This window comes from Aspergillus glaucus, assembly GCF_001890805.1.
Source record: "Aspergillus glaucus CBS 516.65 unplaced genomic scaffold ASPGLscaffold_10, whole genome shotgun sequence".
Taxonomy (NCBI): Eukaryota; Fungi; Ascomycota; class Eurotiomycetes; order Eurotiales; family Aspergillaceae; genus Aspergillus; species Aspergillus glaucus.
In genome coordinates this window covers 163,070-187,624 of record NW_019170462.1, presented here as the reverse complement: position 1 = coordinate 187,624, position 24,555 = coordinate 163,070, and the positions used below count along the sequence as shown (strand labels likewise).

General features: G+C 49.9%; 5 protein-coding genes across 5 annotated transcripts; 2 read left to right on the top strand and 3 right to left on the bottom strand.

Annotated features, from left to right (window-relative positions):
* Positions 1–2,674: 2,674 nt before the first annotated feature.
* On the bottom strand, positions 2,675–4,499 carry ste7 (MAP kinase kinase Ste7; the record flags this gene model as incomplete). Its single annotated transcript, XM_022544561.1, has 4 exons — positions 2,675–3,325; positions 3,389–3,926; positions 3,992–4,149; positions 4,218–4,499. The coding sequence occupies 4 exons, from the start codon at positions 4,497–4,499 to the stop codon at positions 2,675–2,677; spliced, it is 1,629 nt and encodes a 542-aa protein (XP_022400839.1).
* Positions 4,500–5,854: 1,355 nt separating this feature from the next.
* Positions 5,855–10,305, top strand: spt6 (chromatin-remodeling histone chaperone SPT6; the record flags this gene model as incomplete). Its single annotated transcript, XM_022544560.1, has 4 exons — positions 5,855–6,037; positions 6,101–6,280; positions 6,349–9,997; positions 10,055–10,305. 4 exons carry the CDS (start codon positions 5,855–5,857, stop codon positions 10,303–10,305), a joined length of 4,263 nt encoding a protein of 1,420 aa, XP_022400838.1.
* A 350-nt stretch (positions 10,306–10,655) lies between these two features.
* ASPGLDRAFT_171125 (oxysterol-binding protein related protein OSH3) lies at positions 10,656–13,893 on the top strand (the record flags this gene model as incomplete). Its single annotated transcript, XM_022542731.1, has 3 exons — positions 10,656–10,946; positions 11,026–12,229; positions 12,278–13,893. Exons 1-3 carry the CDS (start codon positions 10,911–10,913, stop codon positions 13,891–13,893), a joined length of 2,856 nt encoding a protein of 951 aa, XP_022400837.1. The 5' UTR covers positions 10,656–10,910.
* Positions 13,894–14,571: 678 nt separating this feature from the next.
* Positions 14,572–16,228, bottom strand: ASPGLDRAFT_35424 (IFRD domain-containing protein; the record flags this gene model as incomplete). The annotated part of the gene is made up of 2 exons (XM_022544559.1): positions 14,572–15,844; positions 16,038–16,228. 2 exons carry the CDS (start codon positions 16,226–16,228, stop codon positions 14,572–14,574), a joined length of 1,464 nt encoding a protein of 487 aa, XP_022400836.1.
* A 603-nt stretch (positions 16,229–16,831) lies between these two features.
* Positions 16,832–18,019, bottom strand: ASPGLDRAFT_126707 (exosome non-catalytic core subunit RRP4; the record flags this gene model as incomplete). Its single annotated transcript, XM_022540665.1, has 2 exons — positions 16,832–17,759; positions 17,817–18,019. The coding sequence occupies 2 exons, from the start codon at positions 18,017–18,019 to the stop codon at positions 16,832–16,834; spliced, it is 1,131 nt and encodes a 376-aa protein (XP_022400835.1).
* Positions 18,020–24,555: the final 6,536 nt, after the last annotated feature.

The window sequence follows — 24,555 nt, the reverse complement described above, 5'->3', positions numbered from 1 at the left end:
ATCTTACCAGGACCTCGCTTACATGTGAATGGGGAGCGACGCCATGCTGAGACTATCCAGTGACTAGCCACTGCCTTAGGACCTTACTGGGTCACTTTGTGCAGCCCAAATTTTTTTTTTTTCATCGCAATAAGACTTATTGTGGTATCTCCTAGCCTCGCTAGAGGACCGAGATCGATGACCAGTTCGTGTTAACTACTATGCTCGGAAGGATGTCATAGGCACTATTCGGAGTGAATAGAGGAAGAACTCTGATTGAGAAAACTATCTATCGTAAGGCCTATTTATACGCAATCACGAGTATGTGTTAATCTATAGTCGATGGATGCTGGCTGCATAATCCGTAGCCCTCGAGCCTATCATCGTCTAGTCGTCTCAGTCCATGCATATATCCATGCGGCAGTAAGTCGTACGTTCCGGGTAGGCAGGAGGCTCAAGGTCTGATTGGTCAATCGGAACGGCCAACATATCAGATATTTCGGCATATACGGAAGTCAACAGTTCGGCAATGTCGTGTTTGACTACGACTGGCACAGTCAATTCATCTGCAACCGAGTATATGACGCCGAGATAGGAGGACCTACGTACAAGATACGCTTTCTCTGAGCTATAAGGAAACCGTCTTCCTATAGCAATATAACAATGCATTGGAAAGATATAGAGTTCCGGGGCCAGACTGCGATACATGAAACATAATGCACCGCAATTCTCCAACACCTCGTTATGGGCATTCGTTCACCAAAAAGCGCATGAGCCATACTAGGCCCTGGGCAGATATCCCATCGACCTTTTAGCGCTACCGAGAAAACGACCAGGATATCATATTGGGGAGCTTTGAAGAACTTGTGGTCAAACCCAGATTACAAACAACCTGACCCCAGGGATTGATCAGATTCCGCTTGAAATAATCGCCGAGATAAATACAGAACCACAGCCCATGGGTTTGTTGACCTTGCTGACAAGAGGCAGGAATTGCTTTTTGCGAAGCAAGAATTTGCTTCAGAGAAGACATTGATTTAAGCAGATTCTGCATACTTCGCGCCAGAGCACAGAAAACGCCGGTAGCCCTGTAAACCATTGTCGCTTTAAATTCAATGGGGAAAGCTGGAAGAACTGCGTTCCTTGCAGTAGTGCATATTTTCATTTACCCTACTTTTCAATATAACGGACCTGGCACCCGTTCACTTTATCCATTAAGTCAAATTGAGACTCGGAGATCAGAAGTTCTGGAGTGCCGGATGCTCCAGCAATCTCTCCGCGAATTGAACACCGCCAAATCGTGGCTAACTTGCTCAATCAAGCAAAGAGAAAACAATGCAAATACGTTAAGCACTTTGGTAGCACAATTTGCTCAACTGTCTTTTCAAAGAGCGGAGAGTCTCTCTCGGGAGATATTCGAGACATTAACCACCGATAATGAATTTCCCTGGGGCATCTTCCACAATTGTTTTTAGACTGCTATGAAGAACAGGGGGCATGGGAAGCCACATTCTCTTTCGCATTTACGATTTCTATAGTGAAAACAGGACCAGAAGGAGGCCCTCTACCACAGAGAAACTTCTACCCGAACGGCAAAATATCGCTACATGTGTTGCGCCAACGCTTGATCAGATTAAGCCGCAAGGAAGCCTGCTGTATGAATCATACTTCGAGCAGTCATGAGCACATGTGTCGCTGCACGGGGGGAAGATTTCACACGAGCCAGTTTCAATAGTTCATGGTACAGTCATTCGACCATCACAATCTCGAGTCACCAACCTATACCTGAGGATCAACTTGATGTCGTTTTGTTGATGCGCATACCTTGTTTGTTCAAGGTGAATCCGAATAAGAGATGTGACTACCGCTAGCAAACTAGAATTACTTTGATATCGGGGCAAAAAAATTAAAAAAAATTAAAAAAAAAAAAAAAAAAAAAAACCACCGCCTCTTCCAAAGTGGTCTGACATTATCGACCCGGCCAGAGTAATCTATGGCCCCAGGAACTGGCACGCCCCAGGCGGCTATTGCAGTGCCAGTGCAGAGCTCATACGCCAGTATACGGATTATCTTTTCATGGATTGCTCTTAGTAGCTGTCACAGTGTATTCCAACAGGCATTTCGTTGGAATAAATCCAAAGAGTCTAAAATTGTTAGGGCGAGATAATGGTTTAACAACGCCGGAATACAGACGCCATATCATTTCTATTCTGGGAAGATAGTCTTGGCATATGCAGAATGTGGGTCAGATGGGGAAAGATAACTTTATCAGTGTCTATCAAATCTACCAGGGGTCAATGTACATGTACGGATATGTATGCACTGTTTTATATCCAGTAGACAGTTCTATCCATCCAGCAAATGTGCATAACAAAGTCCAACATCGGAAACGTATGTGGTATATAATATGGCATGTACAGTATTTGGTCACATCATATCACATCCCTTGACAAGCCCATAGAAAAGAAAAAAAAGAAAAGAAGAAAAGACTGTACGCCTGACCGATGCATGCAAGAAAGAAAAGTGGGAATGGAAATCCAATGCAATGCCCTCACTGACGAAAATGGTGACTTGAACACGCAAGGCAAATTGGAAAAATGGACAAGAGAAGAAAAGAGAGCTGGGCTGATTCAAGATGGACCAAAGATCATGGTCAATGGTAGCTGTTTTGCCATATCGCGGGGAATGTACAGATTCAAGTGCCGTGCGCAGCTCCCATCATGTCGCGCATTCGCCGCCATGGCCCTCCATTTGATGGTTGTGACGATGTGGAAGATCCGTTGGGCGCCGGAGCAGCACGAATGGGCAGAGTGGTGTTGTGAAGCGCGGCCTGAGATCGCATGTTACTCGAACTGGCAGACCGTGACCCCATCTGCGGCCTGGCAGGAACATCTAATGTCGCTGTTGGGCTATCATGAGAACTATAAATTGGACGACTGGCACGAGGGTCGTCATCTCTTGTCACCAGAGGCACTTGGTCGAGCGGGGAACGGGTTGATCGAGATGAATGGGAGGAAGAGTTGGACGGAGCATAGTTGTACCGGCTGGGTGCGTCGTTGATGCCCAGCGGAATCTCGCCAGAAGGTGGAGTGGGACGCGGTTGGCGAGAAGGCTGGCTGGGAGCTGGTTTAGGCGGCGGGGCAGGGCGGGAGCTCTCCTTTTTCTTTTCCTTTTCCTTCTCCCTTGCCTTCTCCTTCTTCTCCTTCTCCTTTTCTTTATCCTTGAGAGACTTTGGCGGCGCAGGTCCGAGATATGACTTTCGGTTGTGTCGCTCCATCATGCTGACGGCCCATTCTTCGAGGTCGACGGGGGTTCGCTTGGCGGCTTGTAGGAACGCATCCCGGTCCTAAACGAAAATAAGTGTTAGCCTTCTGCTTGTTCCTTTTCTAAGTATAGGGCTTGCTCGTACATAAAGTTCCCGAGGCGTTGGTCGCTCATCTGACTTCTTCATGAGACATTTGGCGACAAACTCATGCAAAATAGGAGGGAAAGCATCGCTTTTAGGAAGCTTGGGCGCGGGTTCATGAACAATCTGTTGCAGAAGATCCAGAATACCCATGGGCCCAGCACTAGCACGGTTTCCTGCGGCCGTATCCGTTGAATCGAAGGGGAATCGACCAACAGCCAGCTCCATCACCGACAATCCCACACTCCAGACATCTGAACGCACAGTGTAAGCACCACCTTGGATACGCTCCGGTGCCATGTAGGTCGAGGTGCCAACAAATGTATCTGCGATGGAATTGACGGTTTCCGTTGCGACACCAAAGTCGCAGAGCTTGATGTTGCCGCGCGAATTGACAAGGATGTTGGACGGTTTGATATCACGATGCATAATACGGTGGGTTTCGTAGAGATACACCAAGCCAGCCAGAACCGATTCGGTGATTTTTCCTAGCACGTCAACGCGAACTGGGCCAAAGTCTTTGGCGACACTATCGAGAGAACTGTTTTCGCACGCAATAGCAGTCAGAGAAGGTCTAGCGCTTGCAGCCACGTCGCAGAAACTCACCCGCAATCCATGTACTCCATACACAGCACAATATCCCTCGCTTCATTTTGGAAGGCTCCGTAAAAGGTGACAATGTTGGAAGAATTGCAGTCGTGTCCAACTTGCAGCTCCCGCAAGATCTGCTTCCTTACTTTCTCCTTGGCATCCACGCGGATAATCTAGACATGCAAAATCAAGTGTCAACGATATGGCGCAGAGCGCAATTGCAAAGCGCAATAACTCATACCTTTCGAGCCATGACGACCTTGGTAGAGGCGTGCATGACCTTGGATACAGTTCCACCATTACCGGCGCCCAGTTCCTTCAGCACGACCAAATCCTCACTCCGGAGATCCAACCGAAATTCCAGACCAATCTCCAAGGTATCCGTCCGGGTTTCTGAGTTCCCAGCAGCGCCGGGGGCCTGAGCATCGCCATCTGCGGGGGTTTCGGGTTTGGGGGCGGCATTCAGGGCGAGGCCTTTGACATTCTTGCGCCTCAGCGTTCGGGGTTTGAATGAATCGGCCATGTTGGCGACAAAGCGCTCTGTCGCGGGACAGAGGAGGGGCGGAGAAACGAAAAGGGGGAAAGTAAGAAAAGAAGGACGAAAATCGACCAGGAAGAAGGACGAAAGGAGATGGGAGAAGATGAATAACAGTTAAGTGATAATAACCCCGGAGAGCGGGCGCGCCCGATGATAGATCGTGGGACGGAGGGGCAGCGCTGGACCACGGATGGAGTAGTCAATCGCTGGGGAAAGTGGCCCCGAGAAGAAATCGAGGAGAGAGACGATTGAAAGAATCAGGATAAGAGATTGAGTGTGAATTTGAGAGAAAGTTAAAGAGGTCGAAAAGAGAGAGAGAAAGCGCCAACGATGACCGGGTGGGGGACTTAAGCGCACTCGGGCGTTTAGGCGGCGAAAATCAAGTTGTCTGCTCCACGATTCCGTTAGGGGACGAGAGGACGACAAATGATATCCTGGTGGAGAGAAAATGAGAGATCCCTGAGGCGCTGAGAAGTTGACTGGAAGTTGACTGAACGTGGGCAGTTCTAACCAAGATATATCGCGAGACACGTGCTAACCAGAGGACCAGGGGAGGCCGGAATAGGGAATCAAGGCTCCATGGATCAGACGAATAAAGAGACAGTTCTATTTATTGTTGTTATGCTGTAGAGAAGGAGGTGGACGAAAGGAAGAAAAAGAAGACTCAATGGTGCGACGATGAAACGAGACGGAGGTTTTGGCGGGGGAAAATCCGCACAATTGACTTTTGATACTTTGAGAAGGACGCAGGTATATTAAGTGATAGGTATACTACTTTGCAGAGAGGAGAAGATAGAAAGATAATTGGAGAATGTCATGTAGCTTTGAAGCTATACAAGTCGGAGGACTACAAGGTATCTTCGCTCCGTATGGCTGAATGGAGTACTCTGGACTCGTACCTCAGGCTCTCCAGCAAGCAAACAAGATTTAACACGAGAGACAATTGCATATCTATACAGGTACACCCACGATGTAGACTGCTCCACACATCTGATACACCTGAGAAATAGTCATGATAGACAGTATGCACGTGACTTTCAAGCCACAGTTAGCGTGCACCTCCACATCTCGGGCGGTGAAAGCAACGGGGCGCCACAACGGCTCTTTCTTGAACTCGCGCTAGAAAGCGGCCAGGAATCCCTCTTATTGTTGCCATCCATCTCGATTTCTCTCTTTTCTTTTTCTTTTCTCCTTCTTCCTCTCTTGTCGCTTCTGCCGGTCCTGCCTGTTAACCGGTTTAATTCCTCCTTCTCCTTTCCCTGTTTGCCTCTCCCCGAAAACTTTCGATTCTGTCAAGACTCCCTTTACCGAACCACTCTCTTTAATACGAACATACCAGAATGAGCGCAAACAAATTCATCGAGGGTGAGGCGATGCTGGACGATGATGAGGAGAATGAGCAGGAGCCCGCCGATGATTACGACGAGGGAGTCCGGGAGGGTCCTGCGAAGCCGCAGAGAGGCTATGCAAATGATTCGAGTGAGGAGGACGAAGAAGAAGACGACGAGGAAGCAGCTCGCGCGGTAGGTCGCGCTAATTCAACAATTAGTACATCATTAGCGTTATGATATTGATACCCAACCCAGGTCCAAGAAGGCTTCATCGTCGACGAAGACGAAGAGATTGAAGACCGCGCCCAACGCCGACAAGAGAAGAAGAAACGACGGCGAGAAGAGCGCGAGCGCGAAGATGAAAATTTGGATGAGGAAGACCTGGAATTGATTGGGGAGCTCAACCCAGCTGTGCAACCCCCAGTCGCTTCAGAGGTATGTCTAGGTTTGACCTCCCACCCTACAAGTCACCAGGACTAACCTGGAATCTCCGTTGCCTACAGTCCAAATTCAAGCGCTTAAAGCGTGGTCACAAAGAACGCGACCGTCCCCGACCGTCCCGTGGCATCGATGACATGTTCAACTCGGATGAAGAGGAAGAAGCAGCAGGCGAATATGCTCGACCTCGGCGACCAATGCGCGATGAAATGGACGATTTCATTGAGGAGGATGTCTTCTCCGATGATGAACAAATACAGCGGGAGCGGGAGGATGATCTCGAGATTGCCCGTCCCAAGCCTCGCGTTACTGGCCTAGGCCCCTCTGATATGGCGGGATTGGACGAAAACGCGCTGGAAGACATGCGTGCTGCGTTCGGTGACGGCAACGAGTATGCTTTTGCCCTGGATTTGGAGGACCAGGAAGATGAGCAGGAGGAGCACGAAGAGAGGCATCTGGACCTGAAAGACGTCTTCGAACCGTCGCAGCTGGCCGAGAAGATGTTGACCGAGGATGACAATCATATTCGTCTGGCTGATGAACCGGAACGCCATCAGCTCTCACGCAAACCATATACACACATTGTCTTGACAGATGACCAGTTCCGGGAAGAGGCAGGCTGGATATCGAACCTCATGTTGCTCAAGAAACGCATTGAACCCGATTTGCATGAGCCGTTCCAGCGTTCCGTGGCTAAAGTGCTGGAGCTCCTCGTTACAGACGATTGGGAAGTCCCGTTTATCTTTCAGCACCGGAAGGATTACATGATCCATGCAGCCAAGGTGCCCACGGACGGAGCAATGGATGGGGACGGACAATACAAGATCCAGGCTGAAAAGCTGCTCAACATGACAGATCTCTGGGACATTTTTGATTATGACCTCAAGTTCAGGGCGCTGGTAGACAAGCGGAGCACCATCCAAAAAGCCTATGACAACCTACAGAGCCTGTTCGACGTGAATGATCATGTGATCGAGGAGATGCTCCCTGTCGCTGTCACTATGGAGGAGCTGCAAGATATCCAGGACCACATCCACTTCCAGTATGCAACGCAGCTGCGCGACATGACTTTGGCGAATGGTGACGCCAATGGCGATGTGCACCGCCGTAAGGCCTCGGGCAATTCGTTCTTCGAGCGTATCCGCAACAGCAGAGCCTACGAGTTTGTGCGCGCCTTTGGTATTACAGTGGATGCTTTTGCACAAAACGCCATGAAACAAGGCCGTCGTCAATATACCGAGGACCCCGCTGTGCGGCCAGATGAGATGGCCGACGGGCTTCTGGACAGCGACTTTTCCAACTCCTCTCACGTAGTCAAGGCTGCCAAAGCCATGTTCGCAGAGGAGCTGGCGCTGAGCCCCAAGGTGCGCAAGGTGATCCGCCAAGCCTACTACATGAACGGCGCAGTCGACTGCTTCCGGACTGAAAAGGGTCTGCGGAGAATCGACGAACATCATCCCTACTACGAGTTCAAGTATCTACGGAACCAGCAACTTATCGATATCGCTCGTCGACCAGAGCTCTATCTCCGCATGCTCAAGGCCGAAGAGGAAGGCCTGGTGGAAGTCAAGGTGCGTTTCGAGAACTTTGAACACTTCCGGCAGCGGCTGTACCCGGATATCGAGTCGGATAATTACAGTGAGCTCGCCGATGCCTGGAACCGGGCACGTCGGGATGTTTTGGACATGGCCTTGGGCAAGCTGGAGCGCTTGATCAACCGCAGTGTCAAGGAAAATATCCGGCAAGAATGCGAAAACCATGTGGCCAAAGAATGCCGGGAAGCGTTCTCCCAGCGCCTGGATCAAGCTCCTTACAAGCCCAAGGGTATGATTCTGGGAACCGTGCCTCGTGTGTTGGCTCTCTCGACGGGATCCGGCATCGTCGGTCGGGAGCCTATCCATTGGGCCTACATTGAAGAGGACGGGCGAGTGCTGGAGAATGGTAAATTCACGGACCTATCGATCGGTGACCGGGATCGCGCTATCCCGGATGGCAAGGATGTGGAGGGTTTTGTGGATGTGGTGGATCGACGGCGACCCGACGTCATCGCAGTTTCCGGAATGTCTCCGGAGGCGCGCAAGCTGTACAAACTGCTGGCAGAGGTTATTGACCAGAAGGATCTTCGCGGGGCCGCATACACCGACGACCGCGACGAGGAAGTCAGCGACCGCCTGGAAGTGGTGGTTGTCAATGACGAGGTTGCACGGTTGTACCAACACAGCGAGCGAGCTAAGAGGGATCATCCTGGCTTTGCTCCGTTGACGCATTACTGCGTTGCCCTCGCCAAGTACCTTCAGAGCCCGCTCAAGGAGTATGCATCGCTGGGTCGGGATGTCGTCTCGATTCAGTTCAAGCCTGGCCAGCAGCTGGTCGCCCAGGAGTTGCTGACGAAGCAACTGGAGACTGCGCTGGTGGACATGGTGAACCTGGTGGGTGTCGACCTCAACGAAGCAGTTTCCGATACGGCGACGGCCAACCTTCTTCCCTACGTCTGTGGTCTTGGTCCTCGCAAAGCGGCCCACCTTCTCAAGATTGTGAACATGAACGGGGGCCTGGTGAACAACCGTGTGGAACTTCTGGGTGTCAACGCACAGTATCCCGCCATGGGTATCAAGGTTTGGAACAACTGTGCCAGCTTCTTGTACATTGACTACGAGAACGCGGACCCGGATGCGGATCCCCTGGACAACACCCGTGTGCACCCAGAAGACTACGACATTGCTCGCAAGATGGCAGCCGACGCCCTGGAGTTGGACGAAGAGGACATCAAGGCGGAGACGGACGAGAACGGACCAGGAGCCATCGTGCGGAAATTGTTCCGTGAGGAAGCACAAGATCGTGTGAATGATCTGATCCTGGAAGAATACGCCGAGCAGCTGGAGCGGAACCTGAACCAGCGGAAGCGGGCGACCCTGGAGACGATTCGAGCCGAATTGCAGCAGCCTTACGAGGAATTGCGGAAGCCGTATGTGTTCTTGGAAACGGATGAGATCTTCACCATGCTCACAGGAGAAACGGGCGATACGTTGTACGAGGGCATGGTGGTACCAATCTCCATCAAGCGGATCACGGACGACCACATCGACGGCAAACTCGACTCGGGCATTGACGCTCTGGTGCCTGAATCAGAGATGACGGACCGCTACGACATTCCTGTGCGGGCGCTGTACTCGATGCACCAGACGGTGCCGGCCAAGATCCTATTCCTGAACCGGAAGCATTTCACGTGTAATGTGTCACTGCGCGAAGAGCAAACCAGCCGACCGTCGGGTAAGCCGAACGACCGAATCAACGGCGAATGGGATCACTCGGAGGAACACAAGGATCGGGAGTCCCTAGAAGAGAAGACCCAGGATGGTGGCCGAGCGGTTCGCGTTATTAAACACCCGATGTTCCGGCCGTTTAACTCCACCCAGGCGGTGGAGTACCTGGGGTCGCAGAGCCGGGGTGATGTAGTGATCCGGCCGTCGTCCAAGGGACCGGACCACCTGGCAGTAACCTGGAAGGTGTCGGATGGTGTCTACCAGCACATTGACGTGCTGGAACTGGACAAGGAGAACGAGTTCTCTGTCGGTCGGACATTGAAGGTGGGGGGTCGGTACACATACAGTGATCTGGACGACCTGATCTTCAACCACGTCAAGGCGATGTCGAAGAAGGTGGACGAGATGATATCCAACGAGAAGTTCCAAGAGGGCAGCAAGACGGAGACTGGTATGTTTATTTCGCTACGATTTCCTAATTGGGATAAACTTTACTAACGGTGATTAGATACCTGGCTGGAAACGTACACCAAAGCGAACCCTCGGCGATCGGCATATGCATTCTGCATTGATCCGAAGCATCCGGGGTACTTCTACCTGTGCTTCAAGGCCGGTGAGAAGGCTCGGCTACACAGCTGGCCGGTTAAAGTGATCCCCCAGGGTTATGAGTTGCAGAGGAACCCGTATCCGGACATGCGGGCGTTGTGCAATGGGTTCAAGCTGTTATTTACCAACATGCAGGCTGGAACGAGGCGTTAACCTTACATCTTTATGATATACCAATGGAGATGCATGGGTAATGGGAATTGGTACTGTAATATCCTGGATTCAATCTTCATCTTCTATAAATTCTTGTATTTTTTGTTGAGTTTAGCAATGGACAGAGCATTTGCATGTATAGCCACAATCGTAATTGTACTTTACTACAATACTCCTGTCAGATTTTCCAAAATGCGCCTTGTATAGCCCTCTATAGCCACATAGTAGCACTACTAGTTCGTATAGTGCCTCAGTCATGTGAACGCCGGCCTCGGGGTTCGTTCAGCCCTGTCCGCCCGCATCCCCTCTATTATTCTATTCTTTACTTCTCCCATCCCATTCTCTCTCATATTCTCCCTCTCCCTTTCGTTTATTCTCGTCCTGTTTATTCTCCATTACATATTTAACGTCTCCCACTCGTTTATCGCCCACTGTCGTTGTCTAGTCAATGGCCGCAGCAGTACTTCCAGCCAGCCAACGGATTTAAAGAACCCCCACCAAACAAACCCCAGCCATCCTGCGCTACACCTCCTCTCAACACGGAGCATCGTGCTTGTCAACCGTTTCAAACCTGACACCTAGACTGTCTCGTCCACTTTACAGCCATGGCGGGCATGGAAACATTAGAAGTCCACAGCAAGGTAAGTAAGGGGCAGCTGTCATTGATTGCGGCTCAAGTGTCAAAGTGTCATTGCTGACAGGGATCTTATTGGTGTGCAGTCATATCTCGTCCGTTGGGTAAACGTCAAATCCAATCATACCCTCTCCTGGAGCATCCAACCGCATAAGAAATCCCTGAATTTCGGCATCTTCAAGCATCCCGGCCATTCCGCCTTACCGGGCTCCGACTCGCATAGTACCGATTCGAATGAGAATCTGCCGTCGAGCGCTGTGACTGGTGGAAGACACAGTAACAATAACCTATCTGTTATCGAGAAACTTACGGGGATTGGGTTGAAACAGATCAAATGGGTCGGGAAGTGCGAGGCCGATAAGATCGCGCAGGGGACTCACGATGTCACGCAGAATGAGGGCGGGAATTACGCTCTCGTGTTCGATAATACGTTTTCGAAACAGTTGTCCAAGACCGTGACCCTGGTGCTGTTGACGTACCCGACCGCTGTGCCGCCCAAGTCTGGTCTTGCTCCGCCGGCCAGCCATGCTAACGGACAGCCGTTTCAGGATGGGGCGTCGGCGGAGTCGTTGAGGCCGATGTCAAGGAGACGGGGGAATAGTAACGCTAGGCCTCCTACGGCGCAGAATGGTGAGGCTGCGGTTCCGTCTACTGTTCACAGGGGTCTTTTGCATAAGCGTCGACGAAAGCGCCATCAGGGATGGGCTAGACGGTTCTTCGCGCTGGACTTTACCTCGTCGACGCTGTCGTACTACCACGACCCCAACTCTGCTACTCTTCGAGGCTCGATTCCTCTTCATCTAGCGGCTGTCGCGTGCAACGAGAAGACGCGCGAGATCTCGGTTGACTCTGGCGCGGAGATCTGGCATCTCCGTGCAAGCAACGACCAGGAATTCGTCGAGTGGAAACGTGCCTTGGAGAAGGCTTCACATAAGGCACCGGCGGAGGAGGAAAAGCACCCGCAGGGTGAAGTACTACTTAGGGTGCCGTCCCAGGGCGCTGCCCCGCCCGCCAGTAGCCCTGCGGAAGATCGGGAGTGGATACAGGTCGAGACACTGGTAGGCCGTATGTCTGCGTCGCGCGACATGGTGCGCAAGCTCGCCAAAGATACGGATCCGAAATATCAGAGCACTGCGTCCACACTTGCTCCGGTCCCTTCGGAACGGCCGCGTGATCGTTCGCCCAGTCCTAGTCCCAGCCAGGAGGTGAACAGTGGCGACTTTGGTACGCAAAATCGCCCGTTTTGGAAGCGGAAGACTAGTGGTAGCAGCGCGAATCCAAGTGTTAGGCGTACGTACCCTTCAACCTAAGAACTAACAGTGTGATCAAGCTAATGAGTCGATACAGGCGAGCGAAAGCCCAGCAGCGTTGTCAGCCACCCAGAACCAGCGGAGGACGTCCATGACAACTTGATGGGTCTTTTGCGCGATATGGATAGTGTCCTGAGCGAGTTTTCGTCGTTGATCACGCAGAGCGAACAGCGTCGAAACTCCCCCACATCGGCAGCACCCAGACGTAGCATGGAGTCCGATGTGTCGCAGGAGTTCTTCGATGCGGAAGCCGGCGATGGCAACGACTCGCCTCTTCTCACCATGCACGGTGACAGTGATGACGAAGAGGTGGACAATACCGCTGCAACTGCCGCTCAACAAGCCGAAGAGGAGGTCGTGGCAGACGATGCACCATCTGACAGCGAGGAAGAGGAGACGCCCGAGCCATCAAACGACGAAGAGCGAGACAGACTGTCCTCCCTCTTCCCTGCGAAACCAAAATCGCTTACGCCCCTGCCGCTGGACAAGGTGTCTCGTCGCGACAACATCCCCGCGCCAAAGGTCATGCCGCCTAGTTTGATCGGATTCCTCCGCAAGAACGTGGGCAAGGATCTATCGCAGATCTCCATGCCAGTCTCCGCAAACGAACCCCTCTCCCTGCTCCAGCGTGCAGCCGAAGTCCTCGAATACTCAACCCTCCTAGACAAAGCAACCAGCGTCTCCGACCCCGTCGAACGACTCGCCTACGTAACAGCATTCGCCCTAGCCTCCCTCTCTAGCAACCGCGTCAAAGAACGCGCCATCCGCAAACCATTCAACCCCATGCTCGGCGAAACCTACGAACTCATCCGCGAAGACCTGGGCTTCCGCTTCGTCGCCGAAAAAGTCTCCCACCGCCCCGTCCAACTAGCCTACCACGCCGACGGCAAAGACTGGTCCCTCACCCAATCCCCCATGCCAACGCAGAAATTCTGGGGTAAATCCGCCGAAATCGTCACAGAGGGCAAGATCCGCCTCGCCCTCCACGCCACAGGCGAACACTACAGCTGGTCCTCAGCAACTTCTTTCCTGCGCAACATCATCGCGGGAGAGAAATACGTCGAACCAGTCGGTGAAATGTCCGTCCTCAACGAAACATCCGGCCACAAGGCCATCTCCACCTTCAAAGCAGGCGGCATCTTCTCCGGCCGCAGCGAAGAAGTATCAACCAAGATCCTCGACCCGAACGGCACCGAAACACCCATCGGTCTCTCAGGAACATGGACACAGTCCCTAACACTGACAAAGAACTCCTCCGGCACCGGCACAATATGGTCCGCGGGACAACTCGTCCCCAACGCCCCCAAACACTACGGCATGACATCCTTCGCCGCGGCGCTCAACGAATTCACACGCATTGAAAAAGACACTCTCCCGCCCACAGACTCGCGTCTCCGTCCTGACCAGCGCGCCCTCGAAGACAACGACCTCGATAAAGCAGAGGACGTCAAGGTCAAGCTTGAAGAGGGACAGCGTGCACGCAGACGTGAAATGGAAGCTACGGGGGAGAACTGGGCGCCGAGGTGGTTCACGCAGGTTGCTAGTGATGGAGAGGTGGTGTGGCGGTTGAGGAATGGGAGGGACGGGTATTGGGAGGAGAGAGGGAAGGGGGAGTGGAATGGGGTTGTGCCGGTTTTTGGTTGATCTACTGTGTACAACTGGTATATGTATATATTGTAAGTATGAGACTCACATATACTCCTTTTGCATTGTGGACATGTGATGTAGATAAGATTAGATAGTGATAATATCTGATGTCATTGAGTTAGTTGCCTTCCTAGTGATCATGTCTACAGGAGTACTCCGTACAATGAAGAAAGATGAGGTTAAACAGTATATCAACTGCCACACACACACATGCACATGCGCTAAACTAAATCCAACTATATAAAACTATCTAAAAGCATCAAGACGTTCCCATTAAACCTCCAAAACCCTTCGAGGGGAAACGAGGAAGGTTCACGCCGCCACAGGATCTATACGGTATTCTCTGTAACGGGGCCGTGGCCTCTTGAGCATATAATCGATCCCAAACTTTTTTCTTCCAAACGAACAAATAAATCAAGAAATCCAAAACAATTTTGGTTTCCCCAACTCCATCTTGCCTTATGTGAGACAAGATAAGTAAAGACAAAACAGATTTGAAATTCCCAAGTTCAACCTGGGTAGTCGTATAATCCAAAATTCGTATCCTCGCAATAGGCCGATTGCCTCTGATGGAATGGGTAACCTTGGATCCTGCACTCAGGCCGGTTGCCTTGTACATCCAATGAACCCCTAGGCCGTAGCCGATGATTACCCATTCCATAAGTGAATCCCAACTTACTCCGCGTCCTCGTCGTGGTGAATGGCAAAACGACGGGTATCCCGGGGCTTCCTGCCCTTGTCCGTCTTCCACTGGCCAGTCCCGGTATCAGAATCCAACCGAATAACGGCAAGAGGCAGGCTGTCCAGGACAGTCTGGTTACCCTCGTTGAAGTGGACGTAGAAGCCACCCAGGAGGAGACGGCGGAGCTTGTTGAGGCGAATCCATTTCCACCACCGGTCAATGACCACGACGCCATCACGGCCAATCTTCACTCTGGTTTTGCTTCCGAAGTGGCGATTGGTGTTGTAGTTGATGGCCGTGTTGTACATTGGCCCACGGCGGGCGTCCTCCACGGATGTGTAGATCGAGATGAAGTTCATGTGAAGAGACTTCTTGTCTTTCTTGCTGATCTTCTTGGAGTGTGCCGTGGCCAGAGACTTCAGGAGATTGAGGATCTCTGGGGTGTCGTGGTATGGTTCGTATCGTTGGACGAGCCGGGGGCCTTCGTAGTTGAGAAGGGCTTCCTCGGCTTCGTCCTCATCGTTCTTCTCGTCCTCTTCGGCCTCGTAATCTTCGTCGTCCTCCTCCGAGTCCTCGCCAAAGTTAGCTCGGGGACTAAAGCTCTTTTCATAGAGAAGGGCGATGTTCTCGCCGGCGGCAATCTGCACACCGGTGTCGTTACCACCCAACTGCTCGGCGAAGATTTCGATCGCCTCCTCACTTTCTGCAGAGAGGTCCCAGATGTGGGTGGCCAGATGGCCCCATTCTGAGAAAGCAGCTTCGGTGCAGTCCGTATCATGACTGGCACCGATCGATTCTCCGTAAGAAGCGACAATGTCGAGGAAAAAGTTCATCTGGTCCAACATGCCATCCTCGCCGGCGCCTGCGAAGACCGCACACGAGCCCAGACAACGAATGGCGGACGACTTGACAAGGTTGGATGATGAGTCGCGAATGGCGCGAGTAAGAACCGGTTCTACGTTCTCGTAGACCGTGTTGTCGTTGCCGCTGAGTGCAAGAAGCTCAAGGGCTCGGAGAGCCAGTGTCGTTTCACGTACACTTGACTCCTGCTTGATGCTCTTACAGAAAGCGGCGGTAAGTTCGCCGACGCGGCCATACAACTCGTCGTGCACGTAGTGGAACTTGGACAGTCGGCCGAAGGCAGTGTAGGCTTCTTCACGGCCCTGGACGCTGCTCCGCTTGCGGTCCACGATATTCGTGATGACGTCTGAGAATTCTTGTTCCCAGAATTCGTTGTTGACCTCATCGTCGGTGAAGTCGAGGAGGCTGTGATGTTGTTAGTTAGCTATGATCCATATGTTAAGGCAACGGGGCATCAAGGCCTAAGACTGAGGCTCTAAGGCTTTAAGGCTCTTAGTGCCAAGGCGCCAAGGCACCAAGGCACATGCAGGCTTCAAACATTTTTGTAATGACGTCACCACCACCGGAGGCAGCAGAAGAAAGAAAAAGAGTGACTCACCTGTCGAGGTCTGTATCTTCGTTCTCAGAGGGAATTCGACTTGGGTTACGAGAAGAATGGCGAGACGACCCGTTAGGAGAAGCCACTCGGCTGGTTGCTTTTGAGCCTGCGGAATACTCGTTGGCCGCGGCTTTGCGCGACATCTTCTTGGTGTGCTCAGGAGCAGCAGAGAGCTGTTGTTTTGTACGCATCTTGGCTCGTGAAATCTGTGGAATGTGATTTTTTTTAAAAAAAAAAAAAAAGAGAAAGGGAAAGTAGTAGAGGTAGTTCCAGTTGGTGGCGGCTAGTAAGACGAAAACCGAGTTCACTCTGGATACAGTGGTATCACAAAGCGAGGTGCACTAACGGGAGGGAGTTGTATAAGAGAAGAAAGAGAGAACAAGAGAAGCATGGCAGACGGGCAAAATATACCCTTCCAAGAGGCAGCAGTTAGGGATAGGCTCCAATGCACCTGATAGTAGACTACGTCAAGACCAGAGCAGATGACCGGAGTAGAAGTCGTACCTGAGATTTCAGCAGTCGGGTTCGAGGGTATATGTACTGATGTTTTCAAGAATTCAAGAATCACTCGAAACGAAGCGAATTCAAGCGAAAGAGTTGGTGTTGAAATGCCAATAATCATTATTAACCGGCATTTGATATACTCCAATTGGCCACTCACGTGATTGCATACTCCATTTCTACTGGAAGGCATTATTACCAGGGAATAATACGGCAGGAATAGTTGGGTACGAAGTATTACATGGTGTGGATGCATCAATTCCCAATGGGTATCTAATATCTCTTAAAACTTTTTATTGCCGGCTCGTAGCCATCTCCAGGATGCTTCGAGCTTTGCGCCCTTCCAGATATTCCCTTCCTTCCTGTGTCCCTTCGTTCTCATCTTCGTCGTCTCCCATCTCCAAGTCTACATTCAGACTGGCGTCATATGCTGCCATTACTGTCTCCTCGTCGACCGGGACCCCGCCTTGGACTAGGACTCGAATGCATTGTGCCAATCGTGCAATCTCGCGTCGGGTTTGCGGCGCAATATCGTCATTCTGGCTCGAATAAATCGAGCTCGACACCATCTCTTCCATGCGTGTGATGGAGACGTTCTCAGTCGCCGAAGATGCGGCATCGGTACCTTCGGCATGCTTCGATATCCAAATGTAACCGTTCACTCCGAGAATAACATCAACCGGACCTCCCCCGTTGGCGCTTTCAATCGTCCACACTTGTCTTCGAGAACGAACCACTGTCCCACCAGATGTATTCCCTGTCCCGTTTCCTCCCTTTACAGTCGAGTTCGAATTGCCGCTACCACCAGCCCCCGTCACGGCCAAGAAAAACCCATTCCGTAGTTTACCGTACTTCAGCGACCGAGTATGTAATGATGCGGAGCCATCCTGATGCACGGTTTGCACTTCCGCGACAACCAAATCTCCCTCACTGAAATAGGTCCGGATCTGCAACTCATCGGCGCTCGTTCGTCGACGCAGGATACCACCAGGAAGGTTAATCGCAGACAACGGGAGGTTCGCCAGAAGTGGTGCGGCAACATCCACTTTCCACCGTCGCGACTGCACTTCCACAATACGACCGACCACTAAGTCACCGATTTCCGGGGTATACCGGGCGCGAAGGGGCGTCACGGAGAGTAATTTGTTCGTTTTCTGGACATTTCCGGCGACGGTAGCGATAATCGATGTAGACAATGGGTTGGTGTAGGTACCATGGCCTCTGTAGAGCGCAGAATGTTAGCAGTGACGCAGTGTTTTGCGCGACAAGTAAACCAACCTCATCCACTGAGGATCATCCGTCACGACTTCACCCGGTGTAACAACCCCTGCACCAACTTTGGTCCCTCCTATTAATGGTCGCTTGCTCGGTCGTGAATCTTCGAGTTCAACTCCTCCGTCCGAGTCGATAGACATGGAATCATAATCGGCGTGGGGGGTGTCGACGTCTTCCACCACCGGTGGATGGATAGTGATGGGCATTTTCGATAGGACTTTTTATGAGGGTACCGTAAATGAAATCAATTCTTCGTATATCATAAGAATTCCAGCTCAAGGTTCGAGAAGATGATGTTGAGGGTGCTTGTCCGTCGCGGATGAAGACTTGACATTTGATGCAAACAGTGCAGATTATTGCAAACGAAGCAAACACATCAGAGACAGCCCTATTCACGGCCGTCATCCATCTTTCTACAACACCCTCCATCAACTTCGTGCTCTTATACGTGAGGCACTCTTCCCTGTTTGTTTTCTTTTGAGCTTGAGTCACTTCTACGTGGTAATAATAAGCATACCCCTTATCGAAGGATCGAAGCTGCACAGAGCTGAAGCTCATCTAGTACAATGCAATTAGCCATCGAAACGACAACAAGAACCAGTAAATAAGAAGAGATTCATCGATAATAACAGCTGCTGGTATCAACAAAACTCTATGATTAGGATTCCACCACATGGTGCCCTCATTACAGGCCAAAGACATACCGACGGTCGCCAGCAAGCGGAAAACGAAGAAAGTGGCTCTCCTTATGCGAATGGAGTGTATCAGTGCTGTGATCGACCCTAAAAACACGCGGCTTTTCTTTAAACACCGGAAGACATTTTAGAGACACATGCGGTCTGCTTGGCGATGTTAAAGGTGCTTACCCGTTCTCTACGGAGCGGCAGAAGTTGCTGTCGCGTCTGACCCTGGAAGCGCTGCCGTACCTCGACTTAGACGTCGAGCATATATCGATTCGCAGCAATATCCATGACACGACATACGAGAACAATAAGAAGATGTACTACGACCTTGGCTGGCACGAGAATGTACCAAATCGTCTAATGGCGATTGATCTTCCCACCTTCATATGATCATGTCAGACGGGGTAACAGAAGGCGTAAAACATCTCTTTCTTCTGCAGACAAGACGAAGTCTAATGAGAACAGCACTCAGTAAGCATTTAAGAATAGATTTGATCGTGAAACCGTCTACGGTCTACCCGGACCTATTTCCGAAAAACAATGTCCTTGTCCCTAAGGATAAGCACCAGTGCGTTTTCCATTTAATCAAGAAGGAACTGATTTAAGGGCCTATGGAGCATACAAGCAGATGGTCCAGCATACACACCACCAAAAGGCAGATGATTTACCTCGAAATTAGAGGCGGCCTTGCAAGTCACCCTTACAACCGGAGTGTGATTGTTGTCATAAATGAGCATGAAGCATCAGAACACAGTAATAAACAGGTTTAACAACAACACATACATAATCAGGGCCAAGGATCATGTGTTGGGTCCATCACCAGACATTCTTATCAACACAGTTGGTCTGCTCAGGGTAGGGCTCACATACATGAGGGCATTTTGCCTGGTAATTATGGGCCCAGAGTGGTTAAAAAGATAGAGGACCAAGCAGCACTAGCACACATATGCTGCATTGGATGAAAGAATCGGAAGACCTATACATACCAGCTTGTGTGCAAGGATGTGAAGGTTGAAAATCGAAATCTTGCAACCAGTTCCAAGCGGGGACCATACCTGTCTTCTGACGAAGCTAGTCTTTGGCTGCTTTCAAAATTATGATTGAAAGACCATATTCCTCCAATAGGCAGAACTAAGCTCGGAGGACATCACAGCGGAGGAAGGGTTCAAACTGACAAGTCAGCAATCGGAGTCGGTCAATAATACCGCCGGTAAAAACAACTTGCGCCCCCTATTGGATGGAGGAAATGGTGTGTACAAGCTGGGTCATCTTCATAGCACAAGAGCTTGGCCAGGGAGGGGGCGCGCGAGAATGGAGATGATTCTAAAACGAAGAACCTGGGACGTTTGAAACCTCAACGATAATAGCCAAATCAGCGTCTCAATAGTTAGTTAGTCAATGCCAATTACATAACGTAATCAACCCCCGAGCGACGAATATCACCGAGCGACGAATTCTCGCCGCAACTACCAGGGTTTTGATGTTTTTTCAACCACCAACACCATTAGATTCGACTATATAAAGATGAAACAAATAGTTATTTACTAGGACAGCTCCTTATAGTATGTCCAATAGTCCCGCAGCCACTGCAGCGTGGTGGAGCACGCTGGCGAGGCATAGATGCCTGCTCCTCAATCTGGTCCTCAGCCTGCACATCAAGCTGCTGAATGCGATCTAGACCTTCCTGTACAGATAAGATAATATCATTTCCTAATACTGCACGTCTCCTTGCCTTCTTCTTAGTTTTCCGCTCGTTCTCAGCCCGTAGAACCTTAATTTCTTGATGAAGAAGAAGGTTTGTATTCATTGCCATCTGTGTAGCCCTTTCAAGATGTTGAATGAGAGACTGGGCTGCTAGAAAGTGTTCTTTTCTTTTGATGGCTTCTCTGTAAGCTTTGGACCTTGTGATCAAGCTGGCGAATATTCTGGGGTGTTTGAAAAGCAGAGGAGATTGAGCCTTCAACTTCAATAAGAGGTGGTGTTGGCGTACGAAGTTGAAAGGTGATTTTCTCAAGAACCCAGTCTTGATCAAGTGGTTTAAGACCAGCTCCTGCAAAGCCACTGCATATATTCTTTTGAGTAAAGACTACTTTGCGTGCAGGGGGATATAAATGCAAGAAGTCCTCCTTATCAATGTGGTTTCCAGCAACCATCATCCCCTCAACCAATTTTCCATATGCGCGTTTGAGTGGTCCAAAAACACCAACATCCAGTGGTTGAAGGAGATGAGATGTATGTGGAGGCATACAGAGACAGATGATTGCATTCTCCTTGCAGAAATCATCAAATCCTGCAGTCATATGACTAGAATGACCATCAAGGATAAGCAGCTGCTTTGCACCAGTTGAATGCTATTTAGAAAGAGGTTCAAACAGCTCTTTTAGCCAGTGAAGGCCTATTTCATCTGTTGTCCAGCCATTCTGACTTAGTGCAAGCTTCCAACCTGTATCTGCATGAAGATTGGGTTCCTGATACCAAGCAGCCTGTTGTTCCTTTCCCTTTAAGATGATCATGGGTGGTATATGAATCCCCTTCGAGCTGATGCATTCAATGATAGTAACCCATTCACAATTACCCTGGATGACTGTACAAGGTCTCTCACTGTGTTCTATTGCAGTAATTACCTTGGATGTTGTACAGAGTCCCATTGCAAAGCCAGTTTCATCAAAGTTCCAGATGTCATCTTCATGTATGCCATGTTCTTGAATAGCTGCATGTACAGTCTCAAACCACTGTTTTATGACCTTTGGATCCTCCTGCTTTGCACGCTGATATGTGATTCTTCAATTATATTGTGTATGCAGTGCTGAATGGCGTTTGACAAACTTAGATGCCCAGTTGGCATCTAGGGTTTGGAGGGGATCCTGTGTACGCTCAGAGAGCAAGATTTGCGCCATTCCACGCAGGAATTCTGGTCGAACTGCAAAGCCTCGTTTATCTGCATCTAGCAGGCGCTTAGCAAGGACATCTTCTTCAAGAACCGTTAATTTATGGCTATTGGCGCGTGTTTCAGAGCGTGGTTTTCTTCCTTTGATTCGAGCACGAAGGGTAGGCTCAGGTACACCATAAATCTCTGCAGCGCGCAGTACTGATTTGACTTTTTGATTTCTATAAGCTGCAATCGCCATTTGAACGCGATTTTCTTGAGATAAAGGCATTTTTGATCATAGTGGTGATAAAACAACGCATTGAAAAAAGGAAGTGGTAGTTGCGGCGAGAATTCGTCGCTCGGTGATATTCGTCGCTCGGGGGTTGATTACGTTAATCATAAGCAATATTTCGGAGTGGGATTTGTCTGGTTATAGGCGAGAGTCTACAATAACGACATCGCACTGTGAACTGGACCGTGGCTTCACAAATCCTCCGGTCATCAAAGCTACGTCTAGAATTGGTCAAAAGACCAACTCAATGCTGTTAACTCTGGAATTGGATGGCGTTAGCTCTCGTGTTTTGAGGGACTACCGATGGCATTCATTTCGCATCCACCTTTTGTTTTCACTTCCCCAACATCATCGATCCGTACAACATTTAGCCGTCCTCGATTCAAACTTGTCTGCTTGCTAAATTCCAAACTTCAAGTCACAACCAGAAACTGGCTGGATTCACAGTTTTGCTCAGACGTGAACTGCTACCTCCAAGTCCAATGGTGCAGCTGCATTCCAAACACCGGATTTGCTGCAGAGCGTAATGAGAGAGCTCTTTATAACACAACCTGGAAAGACGTGCCCAAAGGCCGTTTCCGCCTCTCTACAAATCTGTCATTTCAGATGTTTCCCGTATGATTTGGCTCTGTATCGCCGGATTTAGCTGACAGGCGTCTCCTGGAACGGGGTAAATGATCAACTGGAAGCTTGTTGCTTCCCAAGCTAAGACAATCCAGCCACCAATTGCCCACCGAAGCGTGCCAAACCTGTCAGTTTCAGCAAGACTGGTAGCAAGAAAATAAAATTTGACCATGAGGACGATGCATATTTCCCCAGACCCTATCGATTTTTTTGGCAATTCTATGTTTCCTGGTGTAAAGCTTTGTTGCCTTCAAATGCTCGACTAATAGTCACAGATAGCTTGCAATGCTTGAAATGTGGTATATCTGCAAATAAGCGTTCGAAGACCACATGTTTAGAACTCTGGAAAAACCAGTGCCATGAGCGACATAGGTATAACGCGAGACCCAGATAGTGGCGACTAATCACATACCCAACATGAGGAAGAAAGCGAGTCCACAGACGTGACTGGACCATTATCATTGAAGATCCCGAATGCACCGTGCCTTTCGACATCATAGCACTAATTCAACGCATGGAACCACGACTGTATGGGAATACAAGATGATTGGACCAAAATACTGGGATGAAGAACTCAAAAACGGGACATATTCTCTTGTTCAGAGGATAAACTCTTAAATTTGGGTCAATAATACCCTTCCACACCCTTCTGCCACGGTCTTGTGCTTTCGGTCTGCGATTCTGATGGCTCGCTCATTGACCCTTCGCGGTCTTTGCATCAAAACTAGCACATGGAACCACGAGCGCAAACAAGTCAAGGACATTTTTGCTGTGTAATTGGCAGTAATAGCGTGAAAAAGGGCAGGAATAACTGTCCCTGAAAGACAAATCTTCCTAATAAACATTCAAGCGTACCCGTTACTCATAAATTCAGATTGAGTATTTGGATAAGAAGGGTTCATACACAATCACGCGGCGCGCTAAATGCACGTCAAGGTGTATACCAAATACGCTTTACCCAACGACATGATAATCGAAGACCTTAATTTTCACGAAGAGGGAGCCTATCACAGGGACGCCAAATCTCGAAGTTGAAAAGCAATCTCTGACGCTCTTTCTGCCATATGGACTTAGGAGGTCTTTGAGTTATTATTATCATGCACATCACACACAGCATGTCTGTGTCCCATCAGAGTAATGTTGGGGCGATAGCTTCGATACACGCCAAAAGAGAGTGGGGGCCCATGGCATGCCTTTTCTCCATAGGTTGATATCCAGCGTATAACCTAAAGCTTGGTCAGAAAAACTTGAGAGAAGGTACTCAAAAACCGAACGGTTTTACGGCATTGAAATGATTCCCTAGAAACACTTGAATAAAGCGTCCAGGATACCTCATACAAACAATAACAGATGCCTACGCATCATTGATTGATCCCCAGAAGCCGTGGTAAGCGTACTACACATTCCGCTTAGCAAAAACTGTTCAAAACGATTCCGATTGACCGATTCTCTGAAGGATAGAACCAACGACAGCATTACCACACCATACTGGCCGGAATGTTCGACTAACCCTAACCGACAATGAGTCCTGATGGTCAGACAAATCCAATTTACACGGGTCATTCGCTGTCTCCAAGCACACGTTGACCACGACTCAACAGTTAAAAGACACCTAACTCATGATTTGGCCTAGAAGTTATTTAACTGCGAGAATCCGCTTCTGAACCCGTCTCTATATACCCGGGGCGTTGCCTGGCCTGGTCCTAGTGGACATACCTCAATATTCTATCTCGACTGCCGTCTTTCAAACCATAAAGCTGGCTGTTATTACTCGAAACCAATATTATTGTTGTGGTCTCTTGCAATCTGGTGGTAGTACCACCGGAACATCTGTATTATACGATACTCGCTCTAATGAATTGTACGAGAAAAGTTCAAAAGATACACAACAGAAGCCATGATTGTCTCATCACCATTATTAGATAGCGTGAACAATTTCTCTCGAAAGCAATGAGTACTACCTATTGCAAGTCCGCCGGTGAGTTCTGCATGGCATAATACGTCAAATCGAGTCAAGTTGACTACTCAATACCCCCTCATACATATACCGTGAGATAAGGCGCTGGGACCAACCGCGGAGATAATTCCTGTTTGATCCCAAGTGTGCTAGAATCAGGCCAATGTTAGCACTCGGTGCACCAAGGCACGAAAAACAAGGTTGTTCCGGAATGTTCTGAATCTTAACTGAACTATGGTCAATGGAAGCAAAAGCTCGAAGGCCATAACTGCCACCATGAGCATTTCCAAATGGACATAGCCCCAATGAGGATGTGA